The 22,176-nt window shown below is 39.8% G+C and overlaps 2 protein-coding genes and 1 long non-coding RNA gene across 6 annotated transcripts in view; 2 read left to right on the top strand and 1 right to left on the bottom strand.

The window, feature by feature from the left end:
* Positions 1-22,176, top strand: part of LOC127438253 (complement factor H-like) — a 137,643-nt gene that overhangs the window by 75,106 nt on the left and 40,361 nt on the right. The window lies entirely within an intron of this gene.
* LOC127438270 (complement factor H-related protein 2-like) lies at positions 6,753-21,863 on the bottom strand. Its single transcript, XM_051693745.1, is given in 9 exon segments — positions 6,753-7,517; positions 8,152-8,340; positions 8,438-8,608; positions 12,139-12,318; positions 12,521-12,632; positions 13,085-13,263; positions 13,876-14,031; positions 14,125-14,301; positions 21,734-21,863. Coding segments are annotated over 9 exon segments (1,329 nt in total). The 5' UTR covers positions 21,804-21,863; the 3' UTR covers positions 6,753-7,422.
* Positions 14,180-22,176, top strand: part of LOC127438299 (uncharacterized) — a 28,974-nt gene continuing 20,977 nt past the window's right edge. Inside the window, exon 1 of the long non-coding RNA XR_007896711.1 lies at positions 14,180-19,459. This is a non-coding gene — a long non-coding RNA (uncharacterized LOC127438299). The remainder of the gene's footprint in view (positions 19,460-22,176) is intronic.

The following is a 22,176-nucleotide window of genomic DNA, read 5'->3' as shown; positions in this document are numbered from 1 at the left end:
GTGATGTAAAGCCTAACATATGAAATAGTAGTCAGAAAATTATATTTTTAAACCTGATTAAACCTATTTTTCTATAAAATAATGACATTTTAAGCACATGTTGCTTGAATTCAATCAGTACTAAACAAAATAAACATTATTGTTAATTTCACTTTAAAGTCGGCAAAGATTTCACATAAAAAAAAGATGAGTTCATCAAAACATGATGGTAGCTATTTTGGAAAATTACATAAAAAGGTGTTCTACTTCATGCGGAGCATGCAAACTTTCACCAGGAGACAGTAGACATCTCATACACATTGTGATGATGATGTAGATGTTTTAGAAAATAATGTATCAAATATGATACGCACGGTGTTATAAGGTTAAAGAGTTGCTCAAAAAGATGTAATTAGAAACATGAAGGCAAAAGTGTCCAATAAGAGGGCGGGGGGCCCCTCATAGTCACAGGGCCCTGTTGAGGGGGCCTTGTATAAGCTCTCGCATATTTAAGCATATATACGTAAACATTTGTTTTCAAAGTTGATGGGCCACGAGACTTTGCAGCTCATTTTTTAAATATTTACAAGTCCTTTGTGTCGAGTCAAGCCTGAAGTCATATTAGGTCGAGACTGGAGTCGAGTCTGAAGTCTATAAAAATGTGACTTGAGTGCGAGTCTCAAACTTGAGTCCACATCTCTGGTTTTTATCTCATGTGAGTGCTCATGATTTCGTACATATGTTTCAAAATTAATTAAGGACTTAAGCACCTTTTAATTGTGTAAAACATGGTTTCCGCAACTGTTACTTTAAGGAGCTATTTCTCCTTGATTTAACCCTTAAATTGGTTTTGTTGGTGTAAACTAATGTAGTCATGTTTATTAAGCAGTAGTGTTGTCTAGGGCATACGCAGGCATACGCCGTATGCCCACCTATCTTTCAAAGGATTTTGCGTATGACCTACTAAAATGAGTTATGATACGGATGGCCGCCAGAACAGCGAGGAGGATTTTGATCCAAAACTTTTAAATATATTGAGGTGATACCACAGCACCGTTGACTGAAAAGTGATTATTATTATTATTTTTAATAAGTGTACAGAGATTCTCTCTAAATGTGCACAGAGCAACAGGAGGCAGAAGAGCTGAAATTATAGATAGACAGTTCGACTCAGCTGAACTACCAATCAGAACGTTTGTTTTAGATGCGATTATATATTTTCTAACCAATCATGTTTTCCATTTCAATAAGGGGTGGGACATTTCTTGCATCTACTACTCTATGGTGAAATGCTGATGTGCCAGCAGCGCTGGTCACCATAATTTGTGCTGTATATTTACTTCACTGCTAAAAGTTAAAATATTAATGCATTTAAATAAAAACTTATGCTATTAAACTTTGAGAAAATCTGTGCTAGTTTTTTATGCTCTTCGCAGATGACAAGTTGTCCCGTAGTTGTATCAAATCTGAATTTTTTTCTTTCTTTTTTTTTTACTGCTGTAAGTTGTGCCTTTTTTCCCTCATGATATCAAATCATCTTAATTTATATTTCTTAATAGAAAAGCTATTTCACTATATACAGAAAAGAGAATTTATGTACACAAATAAAACAAATAGCCTAATCATAAATTCTTATGTACTGTATATCGTAATATAAGATAATGTGTTAACATGAACAATAATACACTCATTAGTCATTACCTATACAATGCTTAACAGTTTAAGTATAACATAATGTATGTATTCGTTTATTAATTAAGGTACAACCTGAATTCCAAAAAAGTTGGGACAGTATGAAAAATGCTAATAAAACAAAAAGGAGTGATTTGTAAAATATTCACCCTTTGCTATATTGAAAGCACCACAACTAAACATAATATGATGTTTTACCTTGTGAATTACATTGTTTTTTTTTTATTTTTTATTTTTTTTATTTTTTTTTATGTACAGTCATTTCAAACCAGATGATTGCAACACACTCCAAAACATTTGGGACAGTCAAGTGTTTACCACTGTGAAACATCACAATTTCTTCTAATAACACTTATTATGAATTTGGGCACTGAAGACACAAGTTTGTTAAGTTTAAAAAGTGGATTTTTCCTCCAATTATCCATTTTGCAGGTCTTCAGCTGCAAAATTGTATGGGGTTTCTGTTGCCGTATTGTGTGCTTCATAATGCAAAACACATTCTCAATTGGAGACAGGTCAGGACTACAGGCAGGCCAATCAAGCATCCGCACTCTCTACTTATTCAGCCAGTATGTAGTTTGAAGTTGTCCTGCTGAAAATTCTGGGACATCCCTGGAAAAGACGGTGCTGTATGGCAGTATATGCTGCTCCAAAACATGTACATATCTGTCTGCATTAATGGTGCCCTCACAGATGTGTGAGTTACCTATGCCATGGGCACTGGCACACCCCTGGCCCATACAGTCACGGGCTTTTGGACCTGATGCTGATAACAGCATGGATGGTCCTTTTCCTCTTTGGCCCGGAGAACACGATGGCTGTGTTTTTCAAAAACTATTTGAAATGTGGGCTCATCGGACCAAAAAACATGGTTCCATTGTTCTACTTTCCATCTAAGATGGGACCGAGCCAGGAGAACTCGGCAGCATTTCTGGACAGTGTTGATGTAGGGCTTCTGCTTTGCATAGTAAAGTCTTAACTTGCATCTGTGGATGCAGTGGCGAGTGGTGTTGACTAACAATGGTTTACTAAAGTAATCCCAAACCCATGTTTATGATATCCTTTACAGATGAATGATGTTTTTAATGATGTTTTTAAGACAGTGACGTCTGAGGGATCAGAGATCACGTGCATTCAGAAATGGTTTTCGTATTGCCCTTTACGCACCGAGATTTGATCAGATTCCTTGAATCTTTTAAATATATTGTGCACTGTAGAGGGTGAAATGGCCAAAATCCTGTCTTTGGGGAACATTGCTCTCAAAGTGCTGGATTATTTTCTGAAGCATCTGTTGGCAAATTGACAAGTCTCGAACAATCCTTGCTCTTGAAGGACTAGGCTGTTTTTGGAGGCTCTTTATATACTATGATACGACTGCCTCGCCGGTTTAACATATCCTGTTTCATATTGCCTTGTTATTTTAACTCGTCAAATTTTATTGGTCTTATACTGCCCGTCTCAACTTTTTTGGAGTATGTTGCACATCATCTGATTTGAAATTACTGTATGTAACAACAAAAAAACAATGAAATTCACAAGGTAAAACATCAGGGTTACTTGTGTAACCTCCGTTCCCTGATGGAGGGAACGAGACATTGTGTTGATGTAGTGACACTAGGGGTCACTCTTGGGAGCCCGAGACACCTCTGGTCTTTGTTAAAAGGCCAATGAAAATTGGTGAGTGGTATTTGCATGCCACTCCCCCGGACATACAGGTATAAAAGGAGCTGGTATGCGACCACTCATTCAGGTTTTATGCTGAGGAACCGAGACAAGGTCCGGCCATTTCAGCGGGTAGTTCAGCATTGTGGCAGGAGGGACACAACGTCTCGTTCCCTCCATCAGGGTACGGAGGTTATGCAAGCAACCATGACATTCCCTATCTGTCACTCACTCAACGTTGTGTCGATGTAGTGACGCTAGGGTTCCCTATACAAAACGCCGCAACTGGCTGAACTGTGTTACGTGAACTGGCGGTGTGTGACTGTGGCAGAGGGGGCTCTGCCCAAGGAAGACGCAGTTTTCCAACAGGGAAACGAATTAGCGGAAGATATACATCGCATGGGGTTACCTTACAGGGAACCGCCACATGCGGAGCACCTACCCCAGAACAGGACTCTTAGTTAGCACGTGTACTGGGCCGGCAGCGAGTCTCTCTGAAAACTCGACTGCCACAGGGCTTGGAGGAAGTCAACCAGGGAACATAGTTTGTGAACACTACTGGGAATTAATGGCGCACGTCTTCAGCTCAGAGGAGGTGAAAGGTGCTATGTGCAAGCGATACACCCGGCCGGCAATCCTGGGCTTATCTGCTTGTATTGCGTGCCACTACCCGGAACGAAACTGGTTCCACCCAGAGGTTGTAGAACCTCGCAAGGTGTTGGGTGTTGCCCAGCCCACTACTCTACAAATGTCTGTTTGAGAGGCACCCTGGCCAGGTCCAGGAGTCTGCTTCACCCCTGGTAGAATGGGCTTGTAACCCTACCGGGGGTGGCACGTCCTGGGTGTGATATGCCATAGCTATGGCGTCAATGAGCCAGTGGGCGATCCTCTGCTGCAGCGCTTCCTTTCTGCTGTGCACCAAAGCAGACAAAGAGCTGCTCAGAGATCCTAAAGCTCTGCGTGCGATCCAAATAGATGCGTAAAGCATGCACCGGACACAGCAAAGACAGGGCTTGTTCAGTACTCGCAGGTCCAAGATTGGCCGCAACCCACTGCCTTTTTTTGGTACAATGAAGTAGGGGCTGTAAAACCCCTTCTTTATCTCGGCTGGAGGGACAATCTCGTCAGACATACCGGCGGGTGGGGCCTCGCGGCGGGTCGGAGCCTGAGGTGCCATACCGTGTCGTGCCCATGCTGAGTTCAGGGACATTGTAGTACTTACCTGGCTCCTTGTGACCACCCCCAGCACAGCCTGGGATGTGGGAGGAAGAGGCCTGTCCTTGTGACCCATGGAGACTGTCACATCGGGGGTGGATTTGTGCCACAGCTGGGCGCTCAGGGGCGGGGAGACCGCCGCTGGAGCGCCAAACCTGCCAAATAGAGTGGTGGACGGTGGTCATGATGACAGCTGTGCACACCGGATACGTGACCCAGGGAACAAGGAAACCGTTCTTGCTGAACTCTTGGGTACTGCAGCCACTTGGCATGCAGCACAATTAAATGCAAAGGTAACAAAAGATTCTCCTCCCGGCCCTCGACCGGGGGATGGAGTGGTCTGCTTATCAGCTCCAGAGCAGCGGGTTTCGTTGTCCCTGGGTCACCCGTCTCAGGGGTGCTTCGAAGCCTTTCACAGGTTCTTGGCGGCCGTGAGACGGGTGGCGTCTGCTTTCTGCGATGGGCTCCATGCTGTGGCCGGGCCGCAGGGGTGGGTTGTGGCGGAGCCGGTGCAGTCACCGCAGGGGGATGCCCTTGGCAACGAGCAGACAGGGTGCAGGATCTTGAGCCGCGCCGGGGTAGGATGTGCCAGATAACCTCCGTCTGCTGCTTCACCACTGAGAACTGCTGGGCAAAGTCCTTGGTGTCGCCGGACTGGCCAACTTGGGAAATGGGGGCAGCAAGGAACTGTGCCTTGTCGGCCTCTCCCATCTCGACCGGGTTGAGCCAAAGGTGATGCTCCTGGACCACCAAGGTGGACATCGCCTGCCCGAGAGACCACGCCGTGACCTTCGTTGCCCGGAGAGCGAGGTCGGTCACCGAGCGCAGCTCCTGCATCAATCCCGGGGCGGAACTACCCTCGTGCAGTTCCTTTAGTGCCTTGGCGGACTTGCAGGAGAGCCATGGCGTGCAGGGCGGAGGCAGCTTGTCCAGCGGCACCATAGGCTTTGGCCGTCAGAGACGACGTAAACCTACAGACCTTGGACGGGAGCTTTGGGCGCCTGCGCCTTTATCCACTGGGAGGATTGCCGTGGCGGGGCGTGGCTTTGAGCGGCGCTGCGAGCCCAGGAACCAATCATCAAGCCGCGAGGGTTCAGGGGAGAGCAGAGGGTTCCACTCTAGCCTGACGCTTGCGGCTGCCCGGGAAAGCATGTCGTCATCTCCGCGTCAGCCTGTGACTGGGCGACCGTACCCGAAGGGAGGAGCCCAGCTGAGGCTTCCGCGTCCGACTGGACGAGCCCGCTCTCCGATGCTGCACTCGAGAGCTCATCACTTTCGCGGGCTCCGAATTAGAGGTCGATCTCGCCGTGAGACGAGCCGGCGGACTCATCCGGAAGCCAGATCGGGGCAGACGAGCGTGCTGGGAATGGGAGGTCCGTGGGGGGATACCTGGTGGAGGTGGTCCCATTGGAGTCCCCAAATCGCCCCCAGTGATAACCAAGCTGGCCTCATACCCGTGGGTAGAAGGACCGAGGCGGGGAGCCTCTGGGGTGGCTTGCTTTCTTACGAAGGTAAGCCGCGACCACATCGTTGCCGTGGACATGTTCTCGCAATGAGCACATGACCCATCCATGAACGCTGTCTCCGCTTAAGCAGTGCCCAGACATGAAAGACAGTGATCGTGACCGTCAGAAGGTGAGAGATAATGAGCTCAACCAGGAATAACACACAAAGGCATCTTTAAAAAGACGCATCTTTACAAAGACGTTCCGTGTGTGCTGCTCTTTTAGAGAAATATACTCTTTTAGAGAAATATACTCTTTTATTTCTGCCGAAGCGCCCAGGGGCATTCTCTGCAGTGCACCAGTGCAGAGGAGGGAGAAGCTGCTGAAATGTGCCGTCAGATCCAGCAGAGGTGAATGAACAGTCGTGGGAATTCAGCTCAGTGAGCATGACCGTTTAGCTCAGAAGAGAAAATCTGAATGAGTGGTTGCATACCAGCTCCTTTTATACCCGTACGTCCGGGGGAGTGGCATGCAAATACTAATCGCCAATTTTCATTGGCTTTTATCAAAGACCAGAGGTGTCTCGGGCTCCCAAGAGTGACCCCTAGTGTCACTACATCGATACAACGTCGAGTGAGTGACAGAAAGGGAACATAATATAATGTTTAGTTGTGGTGCTTTCAATATAGCAAAGGGTGAATATAATTTACAAATCACTCCTTTTTTATTTTATTAGCTTTTTTCATACGGTCACAACTTTTTTGGAATTGGGGTTGTATAAAGTGTTCATTCTACTGTTAATTAAAAGAACAGTTAATCAAACCTATTAATTTAAATAGAATAGCAAGTTTTATTAGAGAACTGTTAACGATGCCAGCTAGAAACTTGCCCTGACATACACTTTGTAAATTCAAATGAGACTATGGTTACAACAGACCATAAATTGTGGGGGTTGTCCTCAATAAATGCCCACCTTTTCAGTCACTATTACACCACTGTTATTAAGTGACGTTAAATAATATGATTCACTTGATTCAAACCAGTTTATTTAGATGTTACAACATGAAGCACATTTTTAGGTTAACATTGTTTTTTATAAAATAACAAAATCATGTAAAAGGATAATAAACTGCAGTTAGCCAATTAACATGTTTATGGAAGCATTAGCAAGCGTGTGTGTGTGGGCAGGTTTAAGTGGTTTATGAGGACTTTTTATTTAGGTTACAAACTGGTAATTACAAGGGTATTATGCTATAAATGTTGTTTATGAGGACATTTCTAGTGTCCCCATAATTTAAATAGCTTAAAATAAATAAAAAAAAATAAAAATAAAAATAAAAAAATACTAAACGATGTTATATTGAAAAATTAAAAATGCAGACTTTTTTTGTGAGGATTAGAATCTATAGTTTGTACAGTACAAAAATAATTATGTCTGTGGAGAGTCCCCATAATGATAGCTGCACCAACGTGTGTGTGTGTTTCCATCTTCATGCTCTGGATACATCAGAGGGATCTTCAGATCTTAATACAGGACAGGATATGTAATTACAGATAGAAATATAACAACATTTTGACACAAGTTTACATGCCAAAACATGTACACACACTTGTATAGGTTCAGTGTCCGTGTTTAACAATAATTAGTACTTCATTTTATCAAATTTTAGTGCTAAAAAGAAATCTCCTAAAATCACACAGATATTCACTTAAATTAAATGCAGTCAACAGCATCATCATATGTAACATCATCATGTCCTGTTTGTGGTTCATTCATTTAATGCCTCTAAAAGAACACTCTCTTAAATTCATTGATAAGTTCATACTTTCATTACCTCAGTGTTTCCACTCCAGTTTTTTTTTTTTTTCAACCAAAATAAAAACATTATTGCCTGAAGAAAAGTATCAAAAGATTATTTGCTGTGTCAATGACCTTATGACATTATAAGTGCACAAAATACAAAATAAAATGTTAAAACATGGAAAGTGTGAATGACGCTGGTCATTTATCCTAACCCATATTTAATGATTTTGTAATATTTTACTCTCGGATTCTGGCACGGGCACTTTAACCTTTTTCAGTTAAACATACAAATCACCACAACTATAAATAACTTGACTAATGTGGGTGTAAAAATACACATTCAGATGTACTTACAAGTTTTGTCAGATTTTAATTTTCCATTAGAACATGACACGTCCAGATATTCAGATCTCCAGAAACCTCCAGTATTCCATCCAGACTTGCAATAAAATCCATACATGTCACCATGTTTTACATAGACCTTATAATGGGGGAGTTGTACGTTGTACTTCTCAGTACTCTCAGATGTAATTTCACAGGGCTCTATGACAGACAAAATCAATCTGATTAGACACAAATTGTAAAATAGTTCTTGATGAGAGTGAGGTTCAAGAGAATAATTTAGAAATAGACGACTCACTCAGACACTTGAGGGTCTCCCATCTTCCATTCTGACACTTAAAATATTGCTGTTTGTCTAACACATAGTCTCTTTGGCAAGAATAATAAACCTCTGTAATTACTTCACCATTCTTTCTAACTACAGTATAGTCTCCATGTTCAAGGTGAGGTGGTGGTGGACAGATTTCACCTAAACAAATAATAGTTACAGATACATTTACGTACATTTTGAGCAGTTTCACAGTTTTCACAGAAAATATTTGTTCACTTTGAAATCATCTAAATTTTTTGCTGAACATTGTTTATTATTTTAAATCTGATTGAAGAGCATCATATGTATATATACAATATATACTGTATATACCAATTAAATGTTTGTACATTACCTCTCACTTTTTATTAATACTATTTTCCACATATCATAATAAAAGTAAAGCTATCAAAAGACAGAAGTATGGGCATTATGTTGTGACCAAAAAACAACTACAAAAACAATAATAAATAAAAATAAATAACCAACAAAAACTCTTACATTTCATCATCTTCAATTGGCAAAATTTTGCCAACATTCTCTTTTGTCAGACAATATTGTTTACATCTCTGCACACTTTTCTTTTAACCACCTTCATGAGGTTCATCCTGTGATGCTTTGAAAACAGTATTAAAAGAGTTCCCATGTATACTGTGCACTTGTTTTCTGCTTTTCACTTTCTGCTCCAAAAGAAAAATGTTTTTTAGAGATAATGAAAACTGTGTTAATGTTGTCAAATGTGTTTGTGTTTATTTTGGGGATTTTTTTCATTGTTATTCAATATTTCAAAAATATATGATCAGATTTTTAAGTGTTATTTTTATATTATTGCTATGTTCAGGCATTACAATGGTGTAGTTAATAAGCACAAATATGAATCACTTATGAAACTAATGTGTAAGTTGAAATCTCCCTCTCTCTGTTCCGCTCCCACATATTCACTCAGTGTTGGGTAAGTTACTTTCAAAAAGTAATCCACAACTGATTACTTCTCTAAAATTGAAATCTGATTACTGATCACTTCATTGGGAAGTAATCAGATTACTAATTACTTTACTTTGAAGTTATTTTCTAAAACCAATTAAATCTGCGAAAAACAAATGTGACACCAATAGCTCTTTTAGTACTTTTAATATTGACTGAAAAAAAAAAAAGAAAAAAAAAATCACAGCAATATGACAAAGACAGCAACATGGCTAAAGAGATCCAGTGCATTTCTAAATATGCAACATAACTTTCTTATCTCAAATATGCTGTAGAAGTATCTTCAGGAGTGTGCGTGTGGGCAGGTTTTCGTGGTTTACGAGGACTTTTTTTTTAGGTTACAAACTGCTATAAATGTGTTTTATAAGGACATGTTTTTACATTCATTGAAATGTAAAAATACAGAAAGTTTTTTGTGTGGGGTTAGAATCTATAGTTCGTACAGTATAAAAATCATTATGTCTTTGGAGAGTCCTCAAAATGATAGCTGCACCAACGTGTGTGTGTCCACTATCTACAACCTTCTTAGCTGTGTGTGGCATGCATGTGTATAGTTTGCTTGTTTACCTGTGTTTGTGTTGGTGTGAAAGAATAATACTTATTAACTGAAAACATTTGCAAACAGCTTTGATAGTGAATCCATTGTGTATTTGAATGCTTGTTTCTTTTCGGTGTGAATATACAAGTTTGCTTGTGTGTTGCATCATGCATGTGTATGTGTGCATGTACAGTATGTCTGTTTGTGTGTGTACATGTGCAGCATGTGTGTGTTTACAGAACTCTACAGCGAGTGGATTATTTCTACCTCCCTGCTTGTGCTCGGATGAATTGAGTATCCTTTATCACTTGCGCACTATTGGATTGTGTCTGTTTAACAGTGTACAGTACAAAAAGAACATAAAAGAGCTGTTTTTCAAGACGCCGTTCCGCAAATGTTTCCACCTTGTGAGTGATATGTCCCTCTGTCAGACGGGAACGTGTACTGTTTTTCATATACACCCGAAGCCGATCCCCTCTCCTCCTGCGGCAGCTGCAGCGGGACACACGAGGGAGGCGCACGAGGATGGGGTAGAACGCGGATATTTGAGGAGGATTTGTTGCCAGACCAGCCTTGCGTGTCTCTCTCCTTCAGCCAGGGCTGGGAGCTGACACAGAGCTCGCTGAGATTGATTGTGAGCTCATGAATTCTTGAAATGCTTTACTTTAGTTTTCAATTTGAATAAACAACTACACTCCGCTGCGTCCATAGTAACACAGTTCGCTCATCTGCCGTCGCCTCCACAGCCAACTACTTTCAATGAAAAGCAGCTAAAGCCTGCTAAAAAAAGTCGCTAAAAGTCACTAGATGACGTCATGCGTTAATTAGAATATTCATGTCATCACATCATATTTTCATTCTGCCTTGTGTCAGCCCTTTACATCTGTTTACTTCTCTCCTATTTTCTGTGCTCACATACTGTATTTTAATTCAGCCGAATTCCCAATAAAGCTGTTCTCATGTACATATTTGTTCTATTTCTGTTGTCAGACAACGGAACGAGTATGAAATAGTGACTGAAACGCCACCCATTAAGACTACATGTTAACCAGTAGTCACTTCAAAGCAATTTCCAAGCTGCTGCTCTGCAATGCTAAAATCCTGATGTTATAACTGCGACGTCGTCTGACAAAATCACCATACACATCAGTTGAAGACAACGGCTGTGCTGTGATTTCGGCTATATTTACATGTAAAATGATCACTCAGAAAGTTAGAAGCGACAGAATGTCTTATTTTTTCTCTCACACAGCGCACAGCCTCCATCTGTGTAACAGTGAGTGATAAGCAAGAAAAATAATGGTCAAATTAAATTGTTTAAATTAAAACAAAGGAGGAGCAAACCATACAGATTATTGACTGGTCCTTGTGCAGATCATTCAGGTATGTGTCAGCTGCCGTGCGGTGAACTGAATGTGCTGCTCCTCTGTCTGCCACTCACTGAACGGAGTAGACATAGATAGAGGTATGCCTGCAGCGGGAAAGCAAGACTTCACGCTTGCACGGCAGTACTGGTGACTCTTCTACGGAAAGTAGCTAAGATTTGTCCAAAAAGTCGCTAGATTTGTCGCTAGGTGCTTTTCAGAAAAAAAGTCGCTAAAGGGGTCTGAAAAGTCGCTAAATCTAGTGACAAAGTTGCTAAGTTGGCAACACTGCATGTGTCCTCTATGTCATGGTAGTTTGTTAGAGTGCATTCTCATTAGCTGACACAGCAACACACATGAAAATACTAACATAGGACTGTAATACATTTTAAAATGCATTCTACTTAATTCATATTATTGTCTTTGCAATAAATGTGTAATTCATGTAACGTAATTTTATTCATGTCTGTAACTGTGATCAGATTACTTAATTTTAAATTTGTAACACATTACACCCAACAATGATCAATAGTCCTTCTCATTCATGCACAATGCACACACTTATATGAGGTGATACAGACCTCTCAACATTTCAAGTGAACTGTTGAAGATCATGAAAAGCAGCAAGAAGAATGTTGTGGCACAAAAAACACTTAAAATATATGTACTGTATATTATGTTTTTAAGTGGTAAGAAAACATCATGACATTCTCTAAAATGTTGGGGTTGAATCATCATGGGTCCAACCAGTTTTTGTCCAATGGGTAAGCAAATGTGATTGTAATGATTTTAATGGGACTCACTTGTGCAGACAAACACTCCACACCATTCTTTATCTTCACACGTCCAAGTACCTTCTGGGATTTTATCATATGGACTTTTGCACTTTTATGACAAATTTTCAAAGTTGTTGTACACATTTTTCTCATTTAACAGTGTCACAAACATCATGTACTTTGTTGGTTTGGAACACTGAGATTTTTCTAAAGGAACAATATGGAATTGGTTCAGTGTAAGTTCAGTGAAAGTTAACTTTTTTTTTTTTTAGATAGAATTTATAAAAAATATATTGACTGTACAGTATGTATGACATGCCTAACATGTCCTTAAAAAAGAAAGGAAGAAAGAAAGAAAGAAAGAAAGAAAGAAAGAAAGGAAGAGATGGTTCTTTTAAATTTTACTCACTAATACATTTTGGGGAAATCCAGGTTTGTACGTCACATTTAGCTCTTCCTCGACACAAACCCCTAAACACACTCAAAGCGTACTGTATCTCCGTGTGAATATTCTCTCTTGTCTTGGTTTTCATCAACCAGCATGGCATTGTTTACAGTCCAAAGAGGTTTTGAACAGAAAACTGCCAGTAATAGGCAGCAAAAACAAGCAGAGAGAAATCAGAGAGGAGAATCTTTTATACAAAAATAAGCAAAATTGTTATTAAATGTGTAACAATGTTTAATAATAAAGTAATAGAATAATGTAATGTCATTTTGTAGAGCCAAATAATGTTTTCTTATGCAGTAAATAAACGATACATATACATTTTGATTGCATGTATACTGTGATCAGCAGTTGAAATATTAAGTTATTGGTGAGAAAGAAAAAGAGAGATGAAAACTTAGCACCTCCTCACATTTGCATTGCGCTGTATCTCCACATAAATATTTTCTCTTGTTGTGGTTTTAATGCGCTATAATGGCATTGCTTTCTGAAGGGAAGTCATTAAAACGATTACCAATCAAAACTCACCTTCACATTTTGGTGTTTCTCCCCAAGTTGCGCTGTGGCAAAAACTCTACTAGGCCCCCTGATTGTGAATAAGTTTCGACATTTGTATGTTACAGAAGATCCGTCAGGATAACATTTTTGAGGGTCAGAGGTCATGACTGCATTTTCCACTTTTGGAGGAATGTCACAACGCACATCCTCTGGAAAAAGACATATTACAAATCAAAACAACAAAAAAATTGGACAATAGTAATATATATATATATTATATATATATATATATATATATATATATATATATATATATATATATATATATATATATATATATATATATATATATATATATATATATATATAGATATACATACACACACACACACACACACACACACAAAATAGTACAATGCATTAGCAATATATATGTGTCGCAAAAAAACAAAAAACACTCAAACGCATTTCAGCTCCGCCCAACCAAAACCCCATGCATCTGGTTCAGTATAAATAAAATGCCTTTAAATTTAGTCATTGTAATGACACATTTTTTATAATTTAATATTTAAAACTTTAATTTCATGACATTATATATGCAATTGCTACTTATATGTACATGCATTTATACCACCTTTATGAAACACTAAATAACGTGTGTAAATATTCCATTTAAAAGCATACATGCTGCTTCAGATGCAGCTTCTGTGTCGCCTTTGCAGATGGTAATAGATACGTAAGTATATAGGTTACTTTTCCAGCCTGCTGTGTTTGTCTTCATTGTTACTCACAGTCATATAATAAGCATTCAAGAGGCTCACCCTCACAGGTTGGTGTCTCCCATTTAATCGAGCTATGTGTTGATTTATAGCCTGGATCGCATTCAAATTCAGCAAATTCTCCATTATGAAAGGTTCCTTTTATTTGCTTAATTTTTCCATGTACAACACTTGGGAAAGCACCACATTCTTCCTCCCCTGTAAAGAGCGATGACAAGTTATTAAACTAGTTAACTAGTAAACTAGTCTTTTGTCTTACACCTGAGACTGACTTAAATAAAACACACTCACTGATACACTGTGGCTCATCAGACCAAGACCTCTCATTGCATGTCACTGATTCCCACCAGTTCCCACTGAATGGTTTATAACCTGTATTGCATGAGTAGTAGATTTTTCCCTCATTTATGGAGGCTCTGTATATGAACCTGTTTTTCAAGGATGGAATAATGCAAAATACTTCCTTTGCTGTGGGGAAATAACAAACTGTATTAACACAAAGTCATTTCATTTAATTGGTTTCTGAGTTATCAAAGGGAAGATTATAATTATTTGATTGGATAATGACATTAAATGTAATTTAAGGCTCTCGCATTGTCAACAAACTGTAACTTGCCGGGTGCAGTGCTGTATGCCTGTCCATTGGCCCTGGGAATTACAGGTGATTTGTACACGCTGCTCTGGTTCAAATCCAGAGTGACATTTATATACTATTCTGTAACAGACTTCATAGTTTTGTCTCCGATCTCCCTCAATCTCTGAATTTGGGATTTTTGGTGCTTCACACGTAATTTCTGTAAAACTTTCGACCATTGTGCATTTTAAGTCTAGGCCTTCAGTGCGATTCATGCTATTAAGAAAACACAGTTTCACAATAAATAAGATGCTATGCCTATTATACATTACAGGGCAGTCTACTAATAATACCAACTGACATTTTAAAAACACTGGAGTTTGGTTTTGGTTAACTGCCATTTGATGTAAATGTGGTCCTCCTAATGTAAATAAAATTTCATGGCGATCAAGTGTGTAAGAGTTCGCACTGGACCACTCCCACAAACTATATTACAATTTATGGCCATTATTAAATAACAAAAAAATAAAAAAAACCTCAATATGGTAACTATTACTGTATTTTTTCTACAGACAGCTTTGCAGCAAAAACAGCCAGGTCTCATGAACATTACATGACGACGTGGCAACATTTTTGCAAAACGAATTTGTGCTTCATTATACGTTTCACTGCCGCTCCGGACTCCCCACAACAGCTCGTCTAGCCCGGGATCATCTCTCCTTCTCCCAACGCTGTTCCTCAACCACCAGCGGTGAATTGGGGTCGCCAAGTTCTACACTTGGAAACTTCTTCACCCAGGCGCTGCTGCCAGATTATTTCTTCTCCCCCTCCCTCAAGATCCTCTCATACCTCCTCATCCATAGCCTCTTTCATATCTGATCGCCAAGCCATACCCTGCATTGCCAAGTGAACGATAATAGCTTAAGATACACATTCTCGCAGTCACAGATATTCAGTTTCCTTGGCATTCAAACAATGCCCAGCTCTACGACCTACTCGTTGCTTCTAAATGCGGTGATTCACCCACCCCACCAACAACGGCTCAACCCACTAAACACTCTAAATCAGCAGCTCTCAACCCAAAAACTTCAGAAATACCTGGAATTCTGTCTCAGCCACCCAGCACCAGCGGAAACATTCACACCGTGGTTACTATGGAAGTATGGTGCCTGCGAAGAACCGCCAGTTGTGAAGCATGCATCATTATCACCTCCCCCGCTGAGCTCCCTCCTCCTTCTCTCTCTCTCCAATCTACAATGGCAAATCTTCACTCAAAAGAACTCTCATTCGGGGGGGGCCTGGGTAGCTCAGTGAGCAAAGACACTGACTACCACCCCTGGAGTCGCAAGTTCGAATCCAGGGTGTGCTGAGTGTCTCCAGCCAGGTCTCCTAAGCAACCAAATTGGCCCGGTTGCTAGGGAGGGTAGAGTCACATGGGGTAACCTCCTCGTGGTCACTAGTGGTTCCTGCTCTCAGTGGGGCACGTGGCAAGTTGTGCGTGGATCGCGGAGGGTAGCATGAGCCTTCACATGCGGAGTCTCCGCGGTGTCACACACAACGAGCCACATGATAAGATGTGTGGATTGACTGTTTCAGAAGTGGAGGCAACTGAGACTTGTCCTCTGCCACCCTGATTGGTGTGAGTAACCGCGCCACCATGAGGGCCTACTAAGTAGTGGAAATTGGGAGAAAAGGGGATAAATAAAGAAAAAGAAAAAGAACTCTCAGCTAACCCATCTCCCAACATGCAGTCAGTTCACCACCTGGCCATCCTCCCCATTCTTCAATGACAGCCCTTTCAAATGCCTCCACTTTTTCCACACAACCTACTCTTTCTGCCAACTTCCATCCCTCTATCCCTTCCTATCAATGGGCCACTGGAATGGATTCCCAAGTGAGGCTGCCTCCGCTGGATAACTCCGCTCCAGACCCATTCCCCTCTTCACTTTATCCCCCTCCTTTCTACCATTCTGACCTTCCCTACTCCAGAATTGTTCCCTGCATGAGGTCTAACTCAAACCTTCCAGCTCACCATCCCAAATTTACACTTCAAACAGCCATACCTCTTGCCATTTTCCCAAATGCTGGCATCGCAGAACCTCCACCAGTCTCCAACCACCTTCCTAGCAGGTGCAGACATAGACCTCTCTTCTTTACTTTAAGCAATCCCTCACAACAACATGGTTAGAACCTCAAAGACCCCTCTCCCAGCTCTTCTCACACGCTCACTTTCGCCGAATTTTGCATCACCTTCGGATGGTATACTGAAGATATATGCTCCATGTTTCCACACAGACGGCGTGAGCTTAACGACTACCAATTTATCATCGCCAAACTATCACTCTCTTATGGCGGCAGTCATTTTTTAATTTATCACAAGCTTTTTCAGCAAAATGTGCAGCAAGAGAAGCACAGTGGAACCAATGCCAGTACTGGTGTGTGCTAGATTTAGATCTTCATAATAGTGTTCCTGGGATGCAAGAGCATTTCATGTGCCGTCTGCAGGTCGACCAAGCACAATCACACCTCCCAACCTGTCGATTCCACAAACAAACCAACTAACTATGTATCTCAACCCAGTAGCAGCCTGTCAGAATCTTCTATCAAAGATAACAAAGGCAGATCAGTGAACTTTTCAGCAGGCAAACAAATCTGTAATAACTTCAATGAATTTGGATGCTACAAATCACAGTGCCGTTTACAGCACATCTGCAACTTCTGCGGAAGAGCTCACGCTTTCTCCGTATGCCCTGTTAAATAATCCTCAATAAATACAACGTTTAGAAAGTACCTCAGCACTCCTGTCATCATTTTGCATTAGCCAAAGAATTGGCCAACTATCCAGACAAGTCTTTCACCTAATTCCTATTGTCCGGGTTAAAAACGGTTTCAACCCCGGGTTAGAGAGTCTGCTTATCTCAAATCTCATCTGCCATAATTCACAATCAGCCCTCGCCGAACACAAAGTAGTTGATAACCTCTTAAGTAAAGAATATTTTTGCATCAATCACATCGGAGTAGCCATCAGAAAATATTCGGGGGAAAAACTCAGAATGGACCTCTCAGCCCCCCATGACGGGCCACACCCGAGCATAAACAGTCTGATTTCAATTGACGAATACTCTCTCTGCTCTCTCCGCCATCACGCCGTCAATCAAGCAATCCAAATGATAAAAAGTTGGCAGGAATGCATAGCTCGCTAAAGTTGACATAACTTCAGCTTTTAAAAGCATGCCCCTGCACCCCAATTTCTGGCACCTCTTTGGAACAACAAGTTTTACTCTGCTGTCCACCTCACTTTCGGCTTCAAAAGCAGCCCCAAAATATTTGACATGCTATCCGAAGTGACCTGCTGGGTACTGTCAAATAATCACTCCATGCCTTACCTCATCCATCTGCTTGACAATTTCTTCACCGTCTCGCCTCACAATTCTCCCCCGGCTCTCCACCTAACCGTAGTTATGAAAGTATTCTCCAATATATAGTAGGAATTCCTATCGCTTAAGTAAAAACCACCAGTCCATCCACTTCCATTGAATTTCTAGGCATCCAACTCGATACAGCTAAATTTCTCCCTTCTCTTCCCCCCTCCTCGGCAATCTAAATTTCGCATGTGTATCATCCCCCAAGGCTGCTCGTTCATCTCACACCTCCTCTCTCTAGCTTCATCCATCTACTCCCTAAACTCCACCGTAACCCTAGATCCAGCATGCCAGGCAGACTTACAACTATGGTTAACTTTTCTAAGCCATTGGAACAGCCTTTCTTTTTGACGAAAAGACGAAGACGATTTCATCTCCTCCCATGACGATATTCAATTATACACTGATGCAGCTCCATCTATCAGATTTGGAGGTTATTACCAGGGTTGATGGTTTGTATCCACCTGGTCCCCCAATCTGATCAACTCACCCCCCCACTCCGCCCTGTTCGAACTTTATCGCATCATGGTAGCAGCCTACCTCTGGGGGTCAGAATGGACATGAAAAATATTGTAGTCTACTGCGACAACCAAGCCACTGTACAGTGCATTAACAAAGGCAGATCCCGTTTGCCAGAATTGTTGCTATTTCTAAAGGCACCTAATTTGGATCTCCATCCATAACCAATTTATAATCTAAAGCACAACATATTCCAGGCTCAAAAAACAGATTGCTGACTCACTTTCTTGCTTTTCCTTCCAGAGATTCAGAGCCTTGGCTCCAGAAGTGAACCTGACACCCCCCCTAGTTCCTCCATGTTCAGAACTGAAATTCCTTTAAATCACCCTCTCAAACTCCTCCACCACACATCTCCAAGCCATTTCCCCCTGAATCCTCCAAGCATACTGGACTGCCTGGAAATGCTTCTAAACTTTCCACCTAATTTACAAATGACCATTTCCAGACTTTTCTCTTCTCTCTCTATCTTCTTTCGCCTCACACCTCAATCAAACCAAAAACCTCTATCCTGGAACTGTTGAAGGGTACTTAAGCGACATCAATTTCTTCTATAAATGAATTTTCGGCAAAAACTCCTCCACAATAAGCCACCCCCAGATCTCACTTCTAGTCAAGGGTATTCATAAAGCCCAACCCACCAGAATCGATACTAGGCAACCACTTACCATCAATTTTCGAACTCTATGCCCAAATACTCTCCGCCAGGGCTGTGTGTCTACAAATACCTCCAAAACCCTAGACACAAAATTTGATCCAAGAATCCATCCCACCATGTCAGACCTTCATATCCTAGACAATGATACAATCAGATACTACATCAAACAAAGCAAAACAGACCAAGCTCAGGTCAAGTCTCGAGCCTCGTGCCCTTTGCCCAGCACAGCGAGCCAAACATGTTTACACAATCCCCAATGCAGCATTATATTAACTTGCAAACTACTGAACTGATAGTGTGGAAATAGGCAAAAGCGACAGGAAAAGCACATTTTCTGAAGCAACCATGTCATTTTGTGTCACTTCTATGACAGTTTCAGCTCAGCTTGCATGCTTGTCTTGGCTTGTCTGGACTTGAGCCTCTGTCCTCTGAATCTAAAGTCCATCACTCTATCAGGTAAGCTAACATAGAAGCTAATCACATTAGAATACGTGTATAAATGTAGTTGGGTCTGTATTACAATCGTTAAATTGTATAGTTTTTCAAATTATGTGTTAGAGTAAAAGTGTTTCGATATCATAACATAGCAGTGTATGAATAACAGTGTGAAAAATAAGTGTCTATAAATTCAAAATCAGCCGTTGTACTCAGGTATTTGTGTGATAGTGAATAAAACTCACAGTTGTTATAGCACCTCTAGCGTTAATTTCACCATGAAACTGCAGCAAAACGTGGAATGTGGAACATAAAAGTCAGTTTGCAAAAATGTATTTCATTCTGTGGTTGAGCAATTCAGGTTGAGCAAAAATGCTTTCAGTGTGAAAGCTCTATGCACACCTGTCGTCGCAGTCACTCAAATGTGCCATTCACACCCCATGTCGGTGTATGTGTGACACAGGCCAAATTTCTGTAGTATTACCAATCTCAAAATCAGTTAAGGGTACGCTCAGTAATTTTTTTCCTCATTAAAGTTTGAAACAAAAACATTTAGTAAACACTTTCTATGAAGAACATATATATATATATATATATATATATATATATATATATATATATATAAAATAAATTGTAGAGGCATTATAAATACATTATACTGAATCGTAATACACCTTATAATCACTTATAACGTTTCATAAATAATTATAACTACAGTTATAATACAATATAAGGCTTCCCCTATTCATAGTTATACTTTACATTATAATGCATTATAACAAGCAACATCCAATTTTAACAGAGCAGAAGCTAAGTTAATCGTATAAGTGCTGTCATGCAAAAGAAGCATTGTGTAAAGAGTTAAAGGCTTTATTATGTGATCATATTATATATATATATATATATATATATATATATATATATATATATATATATATATATATTTTTTTTTTTTTTTTTCTGCTTTAAGTAAAGTTACAAAAGCAAAATCCTCTTATAAACAGCCATAACATAAAGTTGCAAAATGCAATACATCATAAGTCAAACTTATAATGGAAGCTATTGATAAGTCTCCAAATAAGATGCACAAACATTAATCTTTATTGAATAGGTCCAGTACAGAATTTTATTTTTTATTTTATTCTTGGATGTGTTTACGCTCAAGAACACTGGCTACATGTGTGATTGACACACACATTTTTGTCTTGAGAGAGATTTTCTGATATATTTTAACCTTGTAGTGTTACAAGTGTTTTTCGTAATGTCTAAATTTACATTGAACGTGTGTTATTTTGTATTTTGTCCATGTGTAATGTATACAAATTGACATGACTTGTAATGTCTTCTTATAAAAATATATTTTTTGATGGTTATAATACATTGCTTTTGTCACTTAAAGCATACCTATTATATATATGTACAGTATTACAAATAATTTATATATAATACATTATAACTTCTGCAGATAAAATTGGATGTCGCTTGTGTTATAATGCAGTATACTCTAAGGTATAAGTTACCTAAGTACTATAATGTACTATAATTGTGGTTACAATTATTTATGAGAAGTTTTAACATATTATAATGTGTATAATGAGGCATTTCTAATGCATTATAATGCCCTAACCTCACAGATAGGAACAGAATTGTCCCACTCTTGCAGTTTTACCCTGCTTGCCATTTCGTACCTATGAACACACAATTTTTTTAAGTGCAAGTAATGTCAAACCTTGTAGTAAAAGGAAACAAACAAACAAAAATGACACAATCCACATTTACCCTGTCTTGCAAGTATACTCAACTGTTGCTCCAAAAACAAACTCAGTTCCCTCTAAAAGCTTAAAATCACCATTTGGTGTATCCCCTGGGTGGCCACATTTTTTCCCTGCAAAAATCAAACAAGTTTCACTCTGCGTAATGAAATGTTACTTCAATAAATGTTTGGTTAATGACCAAAAATGATGCAATCATCATATTTACTTGAGCAGTGTCGTGCAATAATTTCCTCCCATTTCCCATTGACACACTTCAGTTTGTACATGCCTTTATAGCCTGTCTGGCAGTTAACTTCCACTATTTCATTATTATTGTAGGAATCTTTCTCTAACCGTTCTCTTTTCATATGTAATGTCTTTTTGAAGACATTCTAAAAAGCACAAACAATGCATACATGAAGGTATGAAGAAAAGTTTAAAAGTGCATTTCATGTGTATATCATTGATCACTGAAATCTAAATATAAATGACATTAAAATAAATAATAAAATGAGAAAAAAGTAAAGGGCAGTAAACTTACCTTGAGCTTGTACAAATGTAAAGGATAAAACCAAAAAGGCAAAGCCGAGGAGTTTTACAGGAACTTTCATTTTTGAAAGTTTGAGCTCACTTCACAAATGACTGTAGCTTTGCAATAGTACTGCCATTGCAAAATGTGTCTTTTAGAATTGAACCATCTATTGAGCTGATAAACACACAGAGATAGTTTGTAACTAAGGTTACTTAAAACATTTGAGTGTGCTAAATTTCCACACACACACACACACACAACAACAACAGCAAAACAAAAACAAACAAAAAAAAAACACACCACTTGTATCTGTTATCCTAAATGAACCTCATTATCTCACACTAAATAAGTGTTTTTTTAACCATAAAAGCAGAATGCAGTTTACTGGATCTTACAGTGTTGGCTTTTGGTAAACACTAAAACGTTAAACTTAAGGTCTTTTTATTTGTATT

This window comes from Myxocyprinus asiaticus, chromosome 49 (assembly GCF_019703515.2).
Source record: "Myxocyprinus asiaticus isolate MX2 ecotype Aquarium Trade chromosome 49, UBuf_Myxa_2, whole genome shotgun sequence".
NCBI lineage: Eukaryota > Metazoa > Chordata > Actinopteri > Cypriniformes > Catostomidae > Myxocyprinus > Myxocyprinus asiaticus.
The sequence above is the reverse complement of the archived record's forward strand: the minus strand, read 5'-3'. Positions and strand labels throughout refer to the sequence as shown.